The sequence below is a fragment of the Trichosurus vulpecula genome, chromosome 2 (genome assembly GCF_011100635.1).
Source record: "Trichosurus vulpecula isolate mTriVul1 chromosome 2, mTriVul1.pri, whole genome shotgun sequence".
NCBI lineage: Eukaryota > Metazoa > Chordata > Mammalia > Diprotodontia > Phalangeridae > Trichosurus > Trichosurus vulpecula.
Genome location: NC_050574.1, coordinates 129,255,043 through 129,276,334, shown reverse-complemented (window position 1 = coordinate 129,276,334; position 21,292 = coordinate 129,255,043). Strand labels below are relative to the sequence as shown.

The following is a 21,292-nucleotide window of genomic DNA, read 5'->3' as shown; positions in this document are numbered from 1 at the left end:
ACCATAATAAATAACTAGTTGTTTGAAATCAAGTTATCTTCAGTCCGGGCTCAGTGCTCTGTTCACTAAACCATCAGCTGCCTCACCGAGGTGATGTGAGTCTGAACTCAGGGCAGTGGTTGTCTGAGTGGAAGGAAGGGGATCATACTCTAGGCACCATACTTTAATAATGATAAGCTGGATTGTGTCCAGCATGGTGAAGGGCCTGGAGATAAAGGCATATGAAGAAGGGATGCTTTTCCTGGGTTAGGAAAGAATAGTTAGGTGGGTTATGTCATGATGGCTGTGTTCAAGAACATGGAGGGCTTTCCACATGGAGGAGGGATTATTCAGCTTGCTCTAAAAGGGCAGTACTAGGAGCAATTTTGAGAAAGAAGTAGACAAGTGACAAAGTGATAGACTTAGGTTTGATAGAAGGATGTTAGGGGTCATGGATTCAGTGGCAGAAGGTATCTTAGTGGCCATCTGGCTCAGAGGTTGTCAGAGTCAAAACTCCAGTCCTGGTGCCTTCCCCCAACTCCATTCATTAAAATGTATTTGGGAAATATTTAACAAAATAAATAAAAGTACAACAGGACATACATAATGCTAATTTTGGTTTTCTGAGTCAATAGGTAGCCCTCAGTGATCCATTTCTACTTGGGTGGGACACCATTGATCTAGTCCAATTCTCCGTGGTCACACAGGTGAGTTGCAGACCTTGGATTTAAAAATCAGACCTCTGACCCCAAATCCAGTGTCCTTCCCAAAATTAGAGCCATCCAAAGATGGAATGGGCTGCCACCTGAGCTTCCACTTCACTGGAAGTCTTCAAACAGAGGCTAACCACACTGGACTACTTGCTAATCCTTGCACACAGCCCTCCATCTCCCACCTCCATGCCTTTGCATTGGCTGTCCCCCATGCCTGGAATGCAATCCCTTCTCACCTCTACCTCTTAAATTTCTCTGGCTTTTTTCCAGGCTCAGCTCAAATCTCACCTTCTGCAGGAAACTGTTCTCAGTTCCCCCAGATGCTCATGCCTTCCTTTCGGAGATGACCTTCCAACTACCAAGTAGATAGCTTATGTTGTACATAGTAACTTGCCTGTTATCTCCCCCATTAAAATGTGTGCAGGGACTGTTTCTACCTTTCTTTATATCCCCAACACTTAACACAGCACTTGGCACAGAGTAGATGGAACTCCATCATGATTGTGCCCTGACGGACAAATGTCATCTATCCCTCAGAGTACAACAGGGCTATCATTTCCCTAGTCTTAGCTATTTCTCCTTCTCTTAAACACAGCCTGAGAATGCATTCATTTCCTTGGCTGCCACAACACTGTTGACTCATACCGAAGTCCACTAAAAACGCCAGTCATTTTTTCCCAATTTGCTCTTTAGCTATGCATCCACCATTTCGTACTTAGGAAGTTAAATGCTGAACCCAAAGACTTTACACTTATATCTATCACATTTCATCTTATTTGATTCAGCCTAATATTTTAGCAGCCAGAATCCTGGGCCGAGTCAAATATCTTGACTCTTTCATCCAATGTGTCAACTATCTTTCTGGGCTTTGTATCATCTGCAAATTCAATAAGCCACCATCCAAATCATTGATAAAATTGTCAAACATCACATTTCCTTGGAGAATTCCACTAAAGACATCTTTCCAAGTGGACAAGGAACCATTAATTACTCTACTCTGGGTCTAACCGGTCCTAAATCCACCACACTCTACTCTTCACTAGCCCTATCTCTCTATCTCATTCACAGTGCTTCACTAGAATCTAGTCAAACTGTACCTATGGAATTTCCATGACTATGACTGGACCTATAATGTCATTAGCAAAGAAAACTCCCTTTACTAATGCGGGTGGGCACCTTCTTTTCAAGGCCTAGTCTTAGAGATACGCCTGCAGCACTGAGAGGTGAAATGACTTGCACAAGGTGATCACACATTCAATATGTGTCAGAAGAGATGAGTGGCTGAACCCAGATCTTCCGCTCTTTGAGGCTAGCTTCCTATCCATAATGCCACTCTGTCCTCCACCATTTTGACAAAAAAAGGAAATCAGGTGATGGTCTGCCATGACCTGTTCTCCCTGTTTAGGATCCCTTTCACTAAGCATCCCTTTAATAAGAAATCGGGGTGGGGGCGGGAGGGTAGGTGGTCTGGACCTATACTTTCATTCATTACAACAAATTTCCAGCATAAATTCCCTCTCTACCAATGCAAGTCACCATTCCACCTGTAATTTAGTTATAAAGAGATGCCTGAGGTCCTATAAGGTAAATGACTTACCTCTACTTACAAAGCTAATAACATATTCTAGAATCTTGTCAGGAATTGAAGCATGTTCCTTACCTATAGTTTTCACATTCCATCCACTTTCTCTTTGAAAATCAGACCAACACTTCCCTTTCTCTAGTCCTGCTGAGCCTCTCCTGTTCTCCACAATCTATAAAAGCTACCGTCAGTAACTTAATATTCATATTTTCCAGTTCCTTCAGTAAACTGTAAACATCCTCTACTTTGCCATAAAAGGTAAATCATGCGGACGGCCATCCTTGGGCCCAAAACGCCACATCCAACATTTACAAGGCACAAGAATGGAGGGAACAATTTGTGGAAAACCATTCACATAATACCATCACACCCTGGAGAAGGTGCAGTGTAAGAGCAACAGCCTCACCCTTGCCTTCATGCAAGTTAAGCTTGTTTTTCTTTAAACTGTACTGAAACCATCCTTGAGACTTGAATGCTTCAGCAGACTAAAGGCTCAGGCTGTTGAAGATTCTTCCTGGTCACTTCAGTACAAAAAAGGAGCTCCAGGCCCTCTCTCTAACACTTGGTTAGTGGAAAACAAAAGGCAACGCAGGCAAAGGAGCATATGGTTCAACTGAATCAATGCAACTGTCCTCAATGCGTATCTTTGTTGAATATCCTTCTGCTATGCCTAAATATATCTCCTTGTGTTAGCTGCTCAATGACCTACAAACGTCTCATTTTGTTCCACTATCAAATATAACTTCCAAGGGCCTGAACCCGGCCCAGCCCAGAACAGATGGTAATATTTAGGGATTTGGGGCTACTGGAAGTCATGGAAGTACCTGTCTTACATCACTTAAATCACAATATACATAATGGACTCCCATGGACAGGACAATGTTAGAGTGAAACTACAATGCCCTTGTCTTTTTTTATGCTAATATTCTTTAAAATTTAATAAATTGAAAACAAAGGGGACAACAAATGAAAAATTCTTTCTTAAATGGAGTACTCCAAATCTTTATGGAGAAGTCTGGAAGATATTTTACAGGTTCTTCTATAAGCTATCTAATTAGGTTATTAGGTTTCACAACCGTTGCCATGGGGCAAAATAATGACTGTAATAGTTTCTTCTTATTTTTTGTTTAGCCATCTTCAAACCAAACCCACAACACCTCAACAGAGCTGATGTCAGTCAGTATGTCTAGTCACTCCCAACTTCTCTCAGAAACTCTTAAAACTATCAGAGTAAAAAAAAAAAAAAAAAACCTATGCTGTTGAGCAGCTGTCAGTTAGGGATTTAAAATAAAAAAGAGCCTGAAATGTGTACGTTCAGTATAAAAAGATTAGGTGAAGCAATTCAGAATGTTTAAGAACTTTAAATCAAAGTTAAAAGCAGTTACTATGGACAGAGCTCATGAAGCTCTGCTTAAGAGTCACATTAACCTGGCAGTCAAAACTATTTAAAATGAGTAATGCTTCTTTCACATTTCACTCACTTTTAGCATCATCAAAAAAAAAAAAAAAAGATAACAATGTGAATTGGCATGAGGCAATACAATCATGTAGCCTTAACCTTCAAGATTTAGCTCCCTAAGGACAAAGAAGAAGCTATTCATCTGAATACTGGATAAGCTCTCCTCCCACTTAGGCCAAAAGAGATAATTCTTCAAACAATAAACAAAAGGGCAAACTGAAATATTTGTGAAATTCTTGCTTTTTTTATAATTTTACATTAAAATTAAAATTTCATTAAATTTATATTAAAATTTAAAAATTATAACTTTACAGAAAAATAAGGGGAGAATAAACAGTTCAATCAACCTTAACAGCAACAAAAATCTACTAAATATATTAAGTGGAAAAAAATCTACTAAATAAAAATAATAGCCAGCATTCATACAATACTTTAAGGTTTGCAAAACACATTCTATATTAAATATCTCATCTGATCCCCACAACAGCCTTATTTTACTAAAACAAAGTGAATATCAATATGCTGACCTAACCACTCTCACAAGTTTCTCTTAGAAATTACTACCATCAATGAACAAGATAAGTGACTTAATTTTCCCTTAGTCGAGGGCATCTCAGGAAGTGAAACTCATCCAATGGCCCATCACTGCAAAGATCCAATCATCAACAGTTCCTTCTAAGTCTAAATCCTACAGGCCAATGATCTTACCTACAAGAACAGACCAGTCATAAACCACAACTGATATGCAGAATATCATATAGATGTGTTGCTTTTATACTGAAGAGTTAAGGAAATGCAGACTACAACACAGCATGTTGCCATATTAGGGCTGAGTTACACTCTCACTACTCAACTGTAAATCAAAATGCTCCCACACATCAATTTAATTCCCTGCCCCCTGCTGACTAATATTCACTAAGGAACCATGCACAGTTTTTCCAGACTTTGCACAGCACGTTGAAAACCAGGGTGGCAAAAATTAATCTACCAAAAGAATGGGAGTTGCCGTGAAGCTGACCTAGATTCCTCCTGCCATCATGACTGTTCCCTATACTGTACCGGGATTTGTTTTTTAAAAGCAGCATACTTTTCCAAACCCATCTTCAAGTTTAAGTTAAACAAGGTTATTTTTCCTTCATTAGATCAAATACATGGATAACTACAAGGTTCATTTGAATATTGCTTTGGATTCAATGTCAGAAGCTCAAGAACCACTGCAGATACAAGGAACTGGCTAGAAGTGATTTCATATCACATCTAAGCTCCTGACCCTACCATTTGAGGCCCTCCATTATTTACCCTCCCGTTAACCTATCCAAACTCATCTCTCATCATTCCCCAGTTTAGGTCTCCTGTTTATATTAACCTAACAGTCAAAATCATTTAAAATGAAATGTTTCTCTCACCTTTCATTCACTTACAGCATTCCTACCCCTGAAAAAAGTGTGAGTGTGTGTGTGTGTGTGAATTGGCATGAGCAGCATAACCTCACCTTTAGGCATACCTTGCTCGTTCTTGTGAATCTGCTTGAATTGTTTTCCCTGCCTGAAATGCCCAACTAACTTTTCTGAACGTGTGTGTGTGTGTGTGTGTGTGTGTGTGTGTGTGTGTGTGTGTAAACTTCAAAACCATACTAGGATACAAAGTGGTGGGGTCTGGTCTGCCAGGAATTCTTTTTTGACCTTGAGAATATAACTTTCTCAAGTAACTCAACTTTCTCTTCTGCAAAATAAGGTGATCTCTAAAAGTTCCTTCTGGTCCTAACATGTTATTTATCACTCTTCCATCATGACTCACCTTCTATAAAAGAAGTCTTCTCTACTAACCACAATCCACCCTAACCATCCTCTCCCTTTATATTTTCTCAGTGGTTCTATCATTATGCACTGTTGTTGCTTAACATTTTCACTGTTTTCTTGTCTCCTCAAGCTAAAAGCTCCTAACATAATATAATCTGAGTTGAAAGAGACCCTAGAGGATATCTAGTCTAACCAGTACCTAGATAGGAATCCCTAAATAAGTAGTCTTTTTTTAATTAATTTTTTCAATTAACAAGAATTTCTTTTATCTCCCTCCCCACCTCCTTCAATTGATCCTCAAATGGCATGATCTTGAACTCCCTTACACCATTTTTTGGATGCACCCTAACTTATCAAAGTGGTCTGTCCTAAAATGTGGGCATACTTTTTTCTATTTTATTTGTATCTTCCACCATATCTAATTAAATGCTATATACACAGGTAACGCCATAAATACTTACTTAATGAATAACTCTGATCAGCTTTCCATTATTACTGGATTATAAATTTATTTTTCTTATCTGTCTCCTCCTCCTCCCCCGCCAAGTACAGAGGAAGAGAACAAATCAACATCTTAAGAGATCCTGACATCATTTAAATAAAAAAAACCCTAGAACCTTGAAATATCTTCTATTAAAATCCAACTTTCTATCTACTCACCTTATGAAATAAGGATAAAGAGATATAATCACTGGGATATTAATGTGGAAATAGGGATCATTCTTGGTTAGAGAAGGTGAACATTCTGTTAGTGCCTTTGCCTGAAGTCATAGTCCTTACGATGACCTGATTTATACATCTTCAGCAGAAACTGATTATCAAGTTTGAGGACGTTTCAGGAGTAAAAACATTGCAGAAGAGGTGGGTAATTTAAGTAACTATCATTTTGTGTTGATGCAAACATCCAGAGTAAGAAAACAAGTAATCCAGAAAACAGGCCCTAGATGTAACTGTTTTTCCAACAGGGTGTTTCAAAGCCTTTGCCATCTAATTCTATAGTAGATGGAACTGATGGACTAATCTTTTCCTCTCCTTTTCCTCTCCTTGGACAATACTAACATGCTGACAAAAATTTTATTTCAGATATATAATTTTTCTAGCATATAAGCATCAAATCTATTTTGCTTGTCAGTTGGCCCACACTGCAACTGATACATTTACTGGAGGTAATGCTGGTGAAAGAGGATTGGTTATGTGCTTCTCACATGCAGTATTTCTCTAAGGAGGTAATCCCTAGAAAAATGTCTACCAAGAAACAGAATATGACATATTTTGGTAAGCAAGGAAGATATATCATTCTTCTCAAAACCTAAACTAATTGAGCTAATCCACACAAAATGCCTAAGCAAATATAACTGTGTAACCTAAGACAATATATAGCTATATAGCTGCCAGGAAAACATCGATAAAGTACTCTTAATTCTCCATAACTCAGAGCATTTAAAGAACCAAGGCATGGACCAAGTTGCCTACATGCCTTAGGCAGGGAAAACGGAAGGTTAAATAGATGGATGTGAGCTGAAGAGAGCTCTTTAGGAATAAGCCATAAAAAACAAGTTATGATAGGTCCTCCTCCCCTGTCCAACACTGTCAGGGTGTTGGAATTACTGATTAGGGATCAAAATTGACGGCTTCCCCAAAGTTATCACATGTGGTAGTGAGAAAAATAGCTTTTAAAAAATGTCTCTTCAAGGTCACAAATATATCAATGTCACAAATGCATTTAAAAAAATATTACAGCAATAAACTCCAGTTAGAAAAGGTTCCACCTCTATATTCACAGTAAAGTACAAACTCCAAACTTCTCCTAAATTAAAAATAAACGCTGGAAAGCACACACACTCTCATGCTCATGCTTTCTCATCTTCCTAATGAACACACACACACACACACACAAACACAAAGTCAAAGGAAAAAAAAACCTTCCAATTAAATATCTGATCATTTTGCTCATTTAAGCTTAATTTTAACAACTTATTATCTGGCAGAAACATCGGACATTACTAGTACAAATGGTGTAAGCATCTCCACAAAACAGGCTGGCTAACCATCTCATTTAAAAAACAGAGACACTGCAACAAGCAGTTTCTCACGCTTGATCCGATTACTATGATCTATTTTTGATCCTGTAGCCACGGACTCGACATATATCTTTATTACGGCGCAGGAAAAACTGTTACCCTGGGGTTTAAATTTCCCTATTTTCACCATGTCTCTTCTGAGAATATATATCAGTTTTGAGACAAGCCTCTGGTGTAAGCTAAGGTAGAGAGAGGCTGATGGTGGGAGTCGATAAGTTTCTCAGTTTGTTACCTCATCGCTAACATGCTGATACCACTTCCACAATGACTTCAATCCATATCATGTTCAGGGATAGAAACTGGTTCCGTCTTATCCACTGCCTAGTGGGTATGTGTCCTTTAATGAAAGATGGACTTACCTTCTACCTCAAGCAGTTCCACAATAATTAAATGTACCTAAACATACCCATCCCTCCTAAAGGTCCAGGCACAGCATGACATAAGCAGGAAACACAGTTTTAAGCCAAGGATCTTCATTTCTATAAACTTTGAACAAGACAATGGCTAAGCCCACATTCTCCAAGCCCCAGTAAAAGCTACATGCCCTAACGCTTTCTGTCAGTACCAAATGAAAATAGGCCAATTGCATTAACTGCTATAAAGCTATATATGTTAGGAACAAGGTGGCTGATAAGTCTAAAAGCTTACCAGTCCAAAGGCTGTGTTAACCCTTCCATGGTAAATAGGATTAGTGAGGATATTAACTGTAATTTAACAGACAAAAGGCAACTTTTCTTTCTTATGAAGGCTACCTCCAATTGGATAAGAGTTATTAGTCGGAGGCAAGGTGAAGCTAGTCTATAATCATACAAGAGTCTGTATGAAAAGACGGACCCAAATCGTGTCTAGACCTTTCTTTTCGATTTCCTAAGTCAGCCTAGCATATGTAAATTAGCTTACCATGTTTGGTGAATGACAGCAATTTGGAACTATCATCCAAGATGAAAGGTGATTCAGACATGAAAGAGAAAAGCATCTAAAGTGAAAATAAAACCAAATGAAAACACTGTATACAGCCACAGTCAAATGACAGAACCCAACTGAGAACTCAACATGCCTGAAAAATAATGGAAAAGAACTGGCAGTACTCCTATCTATATACTTCATTTAATACATACTTCAGGCATCCATGTTTTTTTTAGTGTTGGAACTCCTTCCAGGAACATATCATTATCCCTGCATGACTCAGTGAATGGTATTTGAGACAAAAAATTCATCACCTTACTGCCAACTTGATAATGAGCCCCACCTAATTTCCATCAAGAGACCACGCTCAGGCTCTTCCACTCAAGCCCTATTGATAAATATATTTAAAGGCATGTTTTTGCACTGAGATTTAAAAGTTAGGTAAGACATGTTATAATTTCAATAAATGATACTTGAACCCTCTCAAAAAGCATCTATCATTATGTGCCCACCAGTACAGCATCGAATCACCACATCAGATTCACCAAGGTGATTCTACTGATTCCCAAAGAAAATTCGTCCAGAGGTGTGATCTCAGCGAGTGGTCTGAATGCTGTTTTTCTTTTCAGTGTTACCTCCTGGATGAATACATCCTTCGCGAACCCTTCCAATCCTGATATTTCTTAGTATCCGGAGAAATTTTATTACATGAATGGTAATTGCTACTAATGCAAAGATGTGACGCTAAGCATATACGGCAGCTTCCTAACCAATAACATACTTTATGAGCATTGTGCTCTAATAAAAATAAATTTTATACAACCAAAACCAACGTCATTTTAAGTATACATCAGATCTCACACTGCTTACAGTAATAGTGGTGGTGGGGGTGGAAGTGGTAATATTTATGTAATGCTTTAAGGTGTGCAAAGAGCTTGACAAACATTATCTCATTTCATCCACACAACAACCCTGGGACGTGGACGCTATTATCACCATTTCATACATGAGGAAACTGAAGCATCTAGCCAGAGGGTTAAGTGGCTTATCCAGGATCATGTAGCTAATAAGTATCTAACTTACAATTTGAACTCAAGTCTTCTGACTCCTGGTGCAGTGTAATTTCTAAATTAAATTTTTAGTCTCACTGTTCTACAAGGTAAACATCATCTCCTCCTTTCCTAGTCTGGTTCAGTGATTGTTTTGCTTTGGAAAAAAAGGACTAGCCAACAATCAATCTGATTACCCACAAAAATGACTTTTTTAAAGACCTCATTTTGCAATGATGGCACCTGCACAAAATAGGCAGAGAAAGGTATAGTTCAGGGTCATTTAATTTAATCTCTACTTGAACCTTTCAAAAGATAAAACCACTGAGGCAAACGATTCAGTACTGAATTAATTGGGGGAGTTTCTGTTTCAAAAGATCCCAATGTTTAGGTGTTTCTTCAAGAAAAATAAAGCAATGTTCTTTTCTCTTCAGAAAGGTGCATCCGAGTGATGTTCCGTAACTGTCCCCAGCTTAGTGTTCACAGCCAGATATGGCAGAGGGACAAAGAAACACTATTCTGCTAGAGTTACCTGAATCTTCGTTCTGAGACTTCACCAACACAGACATTTCTAACTCTCCTAAAATGCACTATGATACAACTACACCCCCACGTTGTTTTTAATTATTATGCCATATGACCTCCTAACAATGGACAAGCTGAAGAACAACCTTATCATGAGATAAAGGATCTTCATCAGAAGATGGCTGACCACCCAAATGAAGAATGTGTCTGAAAACAGTGACTCAAGAAACCATTTAGTAAGGCATGGAAGGAATGCCCACATGGGTGAAATCTCAACTTTTTAAATGTATTTTATTGTATCTAAGTATTAAGGAAGCTAGATGGCGCAGCAAATAGAGCACCAAGTTTGGAGTCAGTAAGATCTGAGTTCAAATGCAGCCTCAGACACGTACTAGCTGTGTGACCCTGGACAAGTCACTTAACCCTGCCTACCTCAGTTTTCTCATCTCTGTAGAATGACATGGAGAAGGAAATGGCAAACCACTCCAGTATCTTTGCCAAGAAAACCCCAAATGGCGTCACAAAAAGTTGGACATGACTGAAACGTATGAACAATCTAAGTATTGAGCTAAAAAATAAATGGGGACGGAATGGTGACAAATACTACTTCCAGATAACACCTGTGAAAAGAGCTTTCAAACCAAAGTGTGTGCTCAGACAGAGTAATGAACGTTTCAGCTTTCCTTGGTGGCTTTCAGAACTCACTTTCTTGGATATCGCCCCACTGTTAAAAAAAAAAAAAAGAAGGAAAAAAAAAAGCAGCCAAAGTGAGAGCCCTACCATGAGGTTCCAAAATCTGCTGAAGACTGTTGATAGTTATGGAGTGTTGTTTTGAAACCTAATTTGTTGAAAATATTTATTTAGTGATGCAGACCAGTACTTCAGAGACTTGTCCTTCCATCAGGGCACAGTTCCCCAAACATGTGTTTCTTAGTCATTTAAGGCAAGAAATATGAGAAGAGTTAACACTCAATCTGGTACCAGTCTCCCTTGGATTCTGCCCTCTCCTCTTCACAAGATGCATTTTGCTAGTTTGTGCCCAGAACAGTAGCTCCCAGCAAAGTACCTGAGATTTTTGACCCATAGCAGCCTCCGTATTTCCAGGTGGCCTTAATGGTCTTCCCTGCAGGCCTTGCTTTCTCAACTTGTAATTTTTAAGCCAATTACACTATTTTAATGCAGCAGTAAAGCTCAATGTTCAAACACTGTCTACTGCACATGCACAATAAATTCTCAACATTTTAAAGTTTAAAATCTTCATTAAAAATATAATCAAAATATCAAGATGTTATGGCAAAGAAATGCCTAGCATAAAAAAAAACTTTTATGCATAAATCTGCAAACCAGAATGGGAAATCCCAGGATTTGGGTGTATTGTGAATACTGCATGTTAATGAGGGTGAAATTTGTTTTCATGATAGGTTTAAGATAAGGTGTTACTCCTCAAAGTAGGCTAGGAGAGTTCTCAGTTATTCTCCATCTGTAAAACAGAAGAAGTCATGAAGAAAAGACCAAACAGACCAAGATACAATTTTGTCCAATGGAAACCAGCAAGAGATTGTTCCTTCTTCCTCAGTTTCACTGGAGTCACTCCAATCACAGTAGGTCTGGGTCAGGGTCAGGACTGGACTGGGCTGAAAATGGAAGGAAAGATTGGGGTGACTGTTTAAGACATGATAGAGAAATTAGTGGTGAGCCTAGAAGCAAATTCTGAGGCACCTGAAATTGATATAATTATGGATCAGCTACAAAAATGAAGAAGAAAGGAAGGGGTGTGGTTAGGAAATGATCAGCCCAATTTGCTATTAGATTACAAACAGAGAGCAGTTAATATGGAAAGCACAGCAATTAGCAAGGACTCCAAACCTGAGACCCAGGATTTTGAAGAAGATAGTATCAGTCAAAATAACAGAGAAATTGGGAATCAGTGGCAGCTATTTGAGAGAAATGATGGGCTGGATTTTTGATGTGCTAAATTTGGTTTCTAACCAAACGAACAGAATTACAAACTATTGGTAATACAGAGTAAAAGTTCTGGTTTTCAGCGTAAGTCACAACCCCTCTGGATCTCAGTTTCCTTAATTGTAGATGACAAGGTTAAACTTATAAATTTTATGGAACATTTCAAACTTAATTTATAAATAAAATTCAGAATTGAAAAGCTTCTTTCTCACCACTCAATTTTCCTCATAAATTAAGTATACGCCACCTCTCAAGGAATCTTAGTTATTAGGAGGATGTACTGCACAAAATAGCCTCCAAGTTACTATGAACCAGAACCACGTGACAGAGTTGTTAAGCATACTGCTTGTGTACATTTGGGAATATATATGATGTGAACTTTCTGAGCACAGCTCTTAAGGAGGGTGACCAGGATGGGAAGGAGCCATGGCATAAAAGAAGTCAAAGGAATTGAGAGGTTTTTAGCCCCAAGGATAGAAAACTTAGTACAAGACAAACTATAGTCAAGTATTTGGTGGATGTCAAGGAGAAGAAAGATTAGACTTGTTCTTGCTTGGCCACAGAAGGTAGACCTAAGAAAAATGGTTCTAATTTTCAGAGAGGTAAATTTTGGCTCAGTGGAAAATAAGGTAAGAAAACTATTCTAAAATGAAGCCTTAAACAATAGTGAGTTTTCCTTCTATCACTGGAAATATCTAAGCACAGGTTTGTATGACTACTAGTCAGGGGTAATGTAAAGGGAAGTCATTGTTCTGAACTACTAAGATTCTACGACTTAATGACTTCATACGGTGATGTTGATTGCTAATGATGGAACGGGCACTCAAAGCTGTAGCCTTGGAAAAATGCTACTTGTACTAGGGCCTTTCACAAGTCAGCAGACCTGGCATAGCACACCTCATCCTGGAGTTGGGTTTAAATCCCATGTCTGACACCAATGCTGTATAGCCATAAACAAATCATATATAATCAAAATATCAAGATCTCTGAGCCTCAGTTTCTTCAACTATAAAACGGGAATATCTGTAGTACCTCTTCACAGTGTTCTTTGGAAGGCTGAAATGAGGTAATGCTTCGAAAATGTCGATTTTATTACTGGTGTTGTTATGGTTATCATTAGTGGACCAAGCAGCTTCTCTCTCAGACCGTTGCATTTTAAGCCTACATAATGTTTCTGAAATAGCTAAATCAAAATTTGAGGTCAATTGATTACATTCCAACAAAACCAGTGCAAAACATTTTTTTTTTGGTTCAATTGCAAGCACTTTCTTAGGCCAGTAAGAGTTGATTATCATACGCCTCCATTTCAGGCATCCTTTTGTTAGTAAGTTTTTTCAGAAAAAGTTACTTGATTCACCTCTGTCTTGTCCAAAGTTTCTCTTTTTGAGCAATGCAGGTCACGGATCACTTGGCTGTATATAAACGTAAATATCCACACCTCTCTCTTCTAACCCTAGTTGGGAGTCAACTGTACCAAAGCTTTTAGAGCCAGCACTGGAAGATCTTCAAAGAGAAACTGCCCATTAACCACAACAGCAGCTGCTGGCTGGAGCATGCAATTTAAACCTCTGAAAAAAGAAACTGTGGCTTCTGAAATTTAAACAAGGAGGTACCACTTGTAATTACAAACATTCCAGTGGGTTCCTTCCTTCATTGATGGTTTCCAAACAAAAGCTTTTTATTTGATTTTGGTGGCACTCCCCAAACACTCAATGTAGGCATTCCTTTGTGCTTTCTTGTATCGGGTCCAGTTCCCCAGGAGAGACGCAGGAAGCTTTTACCTGGCCAGCTCAATTCGTACCCCACTAAACCATCATATGTGTAATTACTTGTTTGGCTAGAAACCAGAAAATCAAATACTTCAGATTTATGGTCCACATTAAATACAATGCTCAAGAAAAAGCCTGTTTTTCTAAAAACTCACATCCCATGAACCTCTCTGAAAATGGAGCCAACTGCTTTTAATAGGACAAAAAAAAAAGCTCAGAGGATTACCACTAAAGCATTCCAACACTTTGGACTAAATTTAAAAGTTATACTTTTTAAAAATAAATGCAGAAATGTACTGCTAAACGTAGCTAAGTCTCTTTTTTTCTCTCCTCTCCTGCCCTCCAAAAAAAAGTAACCACAAAATATACATTTTTCATATGGGCCTCAAGTACCAAATATTTTGTAATTACATTGGTTATAAAATATGGAATGTAAACACTTAGGATGGCCAGTCCAAACTGGCAAAAGGGGGGAACAAACACATTTTTCTTTTGTTTTCACTGTTTCTTACATTTACAAACATAAAGACAAATAAATGCCGCTGAAATTTTAAAATACTAACATATCATTAAAATGTCTCCCAACCACTAAACTAAGGTAAACCATGCCAAGGACAGCATACAGAAAGAACTCTGGATTTAAAAGAGCCAGAAAGACCCCGTCATTAGAACCATTCTTCTGCAGCTTCCTGCTGCTTGCCAGCTGAGCGACCTTAGTCACTTAACTTCTCTGCGCCTCAGTTTCCACATCTGTAAAATAAGGATAACAATACCGGCAACTATATACTTCACTCTCTAAACAACAAAGCACTCTATAAATATATCAACTTTATTATTATTATTATTAAATTTTCTACCCCTAATATTATTTTTCCAGGTAAGAAGACTTCATATAGATGGAAATGTCTAAATTGATCAAGGAAAAACAAAGCAACTAAAACTGAAGACTGGGGAGGAGACAGCATGGAAAAGAATCTCCCTGGCCTTGCTTTCCTCTTCTGTGAAATCAGGGAATTGAATTCTGTGGTCTCTAAGGTCCCTTGATCACATCCAGCTCCAGATCAATGATCCTAAGACCAGCTTCCATTTCTTCATACTTATAAAACCAGGCTTAAGTACTACGATAAAGCATCACTTCCCACCAAACAAACAAAACTAACTCAAACCAAAGCCCTAATCTATCCAAGTCAGAATCTAAGCAACACTCCAAGACAAGCCCAAGCCAGGCTGCGATCTCATCCTCTGCGCTTGATTAGCTTCCCTAGTAGCCTATCTGCTACCCAGTGACTTTACACTTCAACAATCCCTCTCTCCCCTTCCTCTCCTCCTTATCTAAACCAACTGAGTAAAGCATTGGACTTGCTTGTCAACGCAGTCAAGGAGACAATGTATAGAAAGCTTGTTACAAAACTTGAAAGTGTTGTCTAAATGTCAGTTATTATTGTAATTATCATTATTAGGGATGCTAATATTACTACCAGCAATGTAGTAATATTATTAGCAATACTAATAGTATTATTATTAGGATGACTAATTAGTGATCCTAATAGTAATATGATTACTAGTGATCCTAATAATAATCATTCTTATCAGCCACACCCCCAAGGGTCAAACTGCTGCTGGGAAATCCCAAGACTGCTTTTGATCCCTAACTGACAACGTCCTAATTCTGATGCCAGCTTCTTATCTTTCGTAGGAAGAATCTTACATGTTTATGCTGAAAAAAAGGCAAATCTGGATCTGGCTGAGATAAATCTACTTCGGCTTAAACACAGACCATGGACAAAGTCCCCAACTCCCCCTGACAAGGATTTCTTAGACAGCTTTTACTATGCTCTTCGATTCCAGTGTACGGCCAATTAAGTCCAAAGATTTTAGAGTCATTTGTTAACACTAAATAAGACCCTGATAAAGACAAGTCCCTTCCCCTCCGCCCAGGTATATTCTCATAATTCCAAAGGTTTCTAGAGCTATAATTACTCCTGAAGCCTCCAAATTCTAAAATGTTCTTAGCAGAAATACATCTTGAACGACACCGCAGTCCTTCCTAGGCATCACTGGTCTATGGAGGAGAAAGCGAAGTTAATGGAAAAAAAACCCTTGACTAGGTAGGAGGCAGGCTTGGGTTCTAGTGCTGGTGGTCACTAATGTATTGTGTAACTTTAGGCAAGTCCCTTAATCTCTGAGCCAAAGTTTCTTCACCAATTATCAAGTGAGAAGACGGAAATAAATTATCTCTACCATCGTTAAATTTCTGTTAGTCCATGAATATCACAGGCTCCTCAAAAGTGAAATTAAGAAAGACCTCCTTATCCCTGAAGTGTTTTATTTACAAAGAAATGACCATGTACATCTGTCTGTGCGTATACATACAATATATATGCTTCTGACACGTACCATTAGAAGCTTTTATGGGACTAATTAGCTACCAACTCAAAGCAGCAAATTTTCAATTCTGCAACAGATGTCGCTGTGTGATTTCTCCCTTCCATGCTGGCGTTTCCTGGTTAATAAATGCCCAGTGCAGCGGTCAGTAATATTCTTCTTAACTGAATATATACAGAAATAGGATTTTATGGCTTTATCTCCCTTTAGTTCTCTCTTCTAATACTGGAAGTTTTCTTTCAATATCATAATGTTGATTACCTTGACTCAATTTAAGTTACTTTTTGTGCAAATGAGGGTTCCACATGGCAGATACAGCATTTTAAAACTATCATACACAGAAAGAAAACTAAAGAGTCTGAGATGGTTTACATTCGTAACAATGATATGAAAAATTTTTAAAGCCTGAATATTGTTTAGTGAGCCAAAACTCCAGGGCAAGAAGCATTAAAAATTCACCGTGCATGAAGCTAAAATTTACCAGGTACGGGCAAAAGTCGCTATAAACTCCAAAAAGAGTAATGTTATATATAAGAAAGGCAATACACATGAGAACCTGGTTTTCAAGTGGCAAGTCTAACAATGCAATAAAATAAAATAAAATAAAGAGCTAATATTGCAATTGCAAAACACCTTAGCCTGCATTCGCTATCAGATGTCATACAAAAGTGTCATCTCTTCCTGCTACGATCATCCGTCTCAACAGGTAGCGCTTTCTCCATGTGAAATGCTGAACTAGGAGGTGGGTCTTGAGAAGTATCTCTTAAGTAGAGGAACCAGTCACCTCTCTCTGCTGGGAGTGGAGCTCAGGAAGACCAGCATTCTATGTGTCCTGGATTCATCTTCTCTCGGACCAACTCCAAAAGGCAGAGAAGTCAGGAAGGGAGGAAGCGAAAGTGTCACACCGGTTTACTTCTTCCCAATCCCACTCCCCTTTACCAAGAGGGCCATTGGGGAAAACTGGATAGAGCATGTACAACATACATATGAATAAAGCTCTTTGTTCCAGAGAACTGCCTGCTCTTTTATTCCCCCCTTTTTCGTATTTGTTCATTTCAAAAGATTGCTCAATGGGTCTCTTGTTCTTCCAAAATGTCCCAGGCAAATAATGCAAGCTTGTCTCGACACACAAGTCACTAAATGAAGCCTTGTGTGTCTCCAGTGACACACTGTAAATATAAAGTGGCATTAATGAGGGATATTTTATCAAAGCCATCACAGACAAGAGCAAGTCCCTCCTACAGGGATTCAACTAGATAGAAGGAAACGTAACAATACCAAGGGTGGCACTTTGCAAAGTCTCCTTTCCTGGGAACACTAGCCCAGACAAGCCACAACGATCCAGCCTTGAGCTGCCTACCCAAAGGACTGCCACCTACCACTAAGACCCACTTTCTAATACCCACCAAAGGAAGAAGGATCAACTACCCTCATCCACTCAAAGATTTAAAATGATGTTATCAGGCATGCGAGCAAAATATAGGGAACAATATATCTACTCTGACAGTGAGTTTAAGTAAGCCTAAGCAACCCCATTTTAGTTGCATGCCATTAACATCCATTTCATCCAAACCACCACCCCTAGATGGACAGGGAGAAATTCTCTTTCAAAGACAGATGGATTTGGCTAAGGGAAAAGAGAATCAGGATCTATTGTACCAAGGCCTTCTGTAGCCTTCTTTAGCTTTTCCAGGATAGATAAAAATGGAGCTAGACGAATCGAAGTTAGGAGGCAGTACCAACAGGTTTCCTTTGATTCAGAATCCAAGGCCTCTGAGCAAGCTCAAAGCTTTTGTAAGCACTGAGGGAGAAGGGCCCCACCCTCCTATACCCCTTCCCTCAAAAATTCTCCTCTGGAGTCTAAGACCTGTAGCTATAGCAAAAAGCCCCTTAATGCCACCACCAGGTCATTATTACATATAAAAATAATCTCAAGGAAGAGTCATCCAAAAATATATTACTCCCTGCTGCAAATCAAACCCAATTACTTTCTAATTTGAACACAATCTGATAACCAGCATACAAACAGTGATGTACACAAGAGCAAGAAGCTGCTTCCATGGTAACTGGTAACAGAATTTTCATGTAGCTTTGACATGCACGGTTGAGTTCCCGATCTCTCCTTTACAAGTCAGCATATATCCCACTCAGGGAAGGCAACTTCTTACAGAAAGATAGTTACAAATATAGTACTGTTACTACTAACACCACTCCTTCAATGAGCACGCTTGACAGGGTATGCATAATCTAATAGTACTTTGCAGTGATTACAGATCTCCCATTTTTAGTCGAAAGGAAATATCCCCAGCAGCGCTTTTCCCTCTTTTTTGCAGCCAATACAAGTCTATTGTTGCTTCTATTATGCGCCAGTTACAGAGCCTTTACACACACACTCACGTTTAACTGACACTGGCGCTTTTTACAATGCAGCAGCATGAGGGATCTCTTTCAGGAACATTTTATTGAACCCATCCAGTCCCAGACATCACCAGAAATGAAGTTGTAACTACACCGGCATCGGCTGAGGCCAAACCCAATTACCTTGTAACTCATAAATTAAGAATTCACACAGGAAAAGCACATAAAAACAACAACAGCAGACAGACAGGAAAGGAAGAAAAATCCTCAGTGGAGAAATGGAATCCGATGTCAGATTCTCACTCCCACATAGACCCAATAGCTCGGCTTTCGCAAACCGAGGACTTTCCAAAACCAGCTTTCTGGGGAAGGAGCCCAACCCAGCAACTACAAACCTCAAGGTACCCCCACCAAGAGACACCCCCCCATTTACTACTAGGTGCAGTGTTTACATAACTGTATGTCCTCTATTGTGTAAACAAAAGGGACAACGAAAGCACATCGGAGGCAAAGGTTGAATAAGGCACCCCCAGATCAGCACCCTGGACATGTGAGGGGGGGACACACGCTAAGGGGCTAAGGGAGGTGGGGAATGTGCTCTCAGGATCCTCCACCACTTGTTGCTCCTTAAGTCCTGCAGCTCCTGCTCTGCCTGCAAGGAGGCTTTTTTGCAGGCGCAGAGCCTTGCTGCATCCCCCCTCCCCCGCGCCCTCCTCCTAGCTCCCCACTGAATCCTCAGCGGGTAGAGAAAGAGTGGGGAAAATAGGAAGATGTGGAGGGTGGCGGGAGTGGAAAGGAGGGGTGCAGCATTGCTGGCCTCACCGCTGGGGAAGTGCCTCAGCTCCCTTTTGTTAGCGAAAGCAAACACTGCCCTCTTCATTCCCAAACGCGCCAACGCGCCCAGCACCGGGGCAGCCACACATCGTGCTTCTCCAGCCGAGTCCTCGGCGTTTTAAACAGGGCGGGGGGTAGGCATGCCCTGTCCCTGGGCAAATCCAGAACGAATATCCCCACCCGGGGGGATTCGGAAAATACCCATCTGCTCTATACTTGACACAAAGGCTGCGGGAAAAGGTGGGGGGAGGAGAGAATGAGAGGTGCATCCAACGCCACCATCACCATCATCACCACCACCACCACCACCACCACCACCTAGGGCTGGCCAAAAAGAGAAAAGCCTCTCCCCGCCAGCTCCTTTCCCCTACTCTCCTGGAAGGGGACTCCGTCCTCCGTGCAACTGGCGGGCTCCAAGCGCCCGGCTCCCAGCTCCTCCTTCCCGCAGAGGCGGCAAGAGCGGCCGCCCCCCGCGCAAAGGGGCTGGGGGGAACTTTCCACGCCTGGAGCCCAGCCAGGGAGATCCGCAGCCAAGGGGAGGAGAGAGGAGGGGTGCAATCCCGAGGGTGGAGGCAGCCTGGAGGGAAGCACGAGAGGAGACTGCGTGCAGTTTGGGGAAGCGGGTGCGGGGGGTGGTGGTAACGCAGATTGGGGAGCAGAAGAGAAGGCTATCAGACAAGTCCGGGGGTGACGGACACAGAGAAGGACCAGGCTACTGGTGACATGGGGGGACGTGAAGTCACAACAAATTTGAGGGGGGCTTGGGGAAGTAAATGGGTTACATTGGGGAGGGGGCTCAAAAGGAGCAAAACCGCAGCCCTGGGTGATAAGCAAGTCAGACGAGCAGTAGGGAGTTGGGGGGAGAGTGGGGATTGGGAAGATCCTGGGGTTCCTACGTTCTCCCCCTCCCCCCCATATTCTCTGACCCCCTGAAGCTAAGAGCCCCTCAATTTTTACCCCGCTCCCCTCTTGCTCCAGGCTGCCCAAACCGGGGAGACGGAGCTGCTACCATCCCGGAGGAGTCCCTGGATTCCGACCGGGCTGGGAGGAGGATGGGGGAAGCGCTGATCCCAGCAAACCCGCCACTCCTCACCCAGCTACGATCGCGCCCGGGCGAGGTTCCCTTGCACGCTCCTTCCCCTTCGGATTTATGAATTGGGGAGGGTAGTTGTCATGGAAACGGCCTCCCCCTCTTGGAAACGACTGCTGGGGTACGTGGAGATTCCGGGAATCGGACCCCGGCACTGGCACCTACCTGTGGGGATCAGCGCCGCGGCGGAGAGAAGCAACAACAGCAGTCGAAGCCGGAGCCGGAGCCCGGGAGGCGCCGCCGCCGCCGCCGCTGCCGCCGCACACAGGGAACCGCTCGGCAGCACCGCACTCGCCATGTCGGGCACCTGCCTCAGACTGGCGGCCGCCGCTTCCTCCAGCGTCCGACCGGCCCGCTAATTAGATGTTAATAAGATGCGTTGGGGGTGGAGCCCTCACTAGCCAATGGCAGCACCCCCTCCCGCTCTCTTCTCTCTGGGGTCTCCCTCCTCCCTCACCAACCCCTCCCGCCCCACCCCCCCCGCCCCACGCAAGCGGATCGGCGGCGCGCCCGCGCCACCTAGGGGGAGGAGCTTATGCAAATATGTTTATGTTAATAAGGGTCGGGTTCGCTTCCCGGGGATCAAGGTAAAAGTCTCCTCTCCAGCTTTGGGCGTGTGGAGAAGAACCCTCCGCGAGACGTTTCTAACTTCCTTGCACACCTTTAATAAGGATGTTTATATCAATCTGCAAATCAAACCGAAGGCTAGGTCACTGCTCTAGGAGATCATTCTACCCTTCCTCCCTGGAGTACCTGGCCTGGGGAGCAGGGACTGCAGATTTCCGTCACTCACCTTCCACG

The 21,292-nt window shown here is 41.2% G+C and overlaps 1 protein-coding gene across 4 annotated transcripts in view; it reads right to left on the bottom strand.

Annotated features, from left to right (window-relative positions):
- The window catches only part of CADM1 (cell adhesion molecule 1), a 361,874-nt gene extending 341,066 nt beyond the window's left edge, over window positions 1–20,808 (bottom strand). For all 4 annotated transcript variants that reach the window (XM_036744674.1, XM_036744675.1, XM_036744676.1 and 1 more), the window contains exon 1: window positions 20,657–20,808. In XM_036744674.1, the coding sequence (XP_036600569.1) occupies window positions 20,657–20,789 (133 nt within the window). In that variant the 5' untranslated portion in view covers window positions 20,790–20,808. The remainder of the gene's footprint in view (window positions 1–20,656) is intronic.
- Window positions 20,809–21,292: the final 484 nt, after the last annotated feature.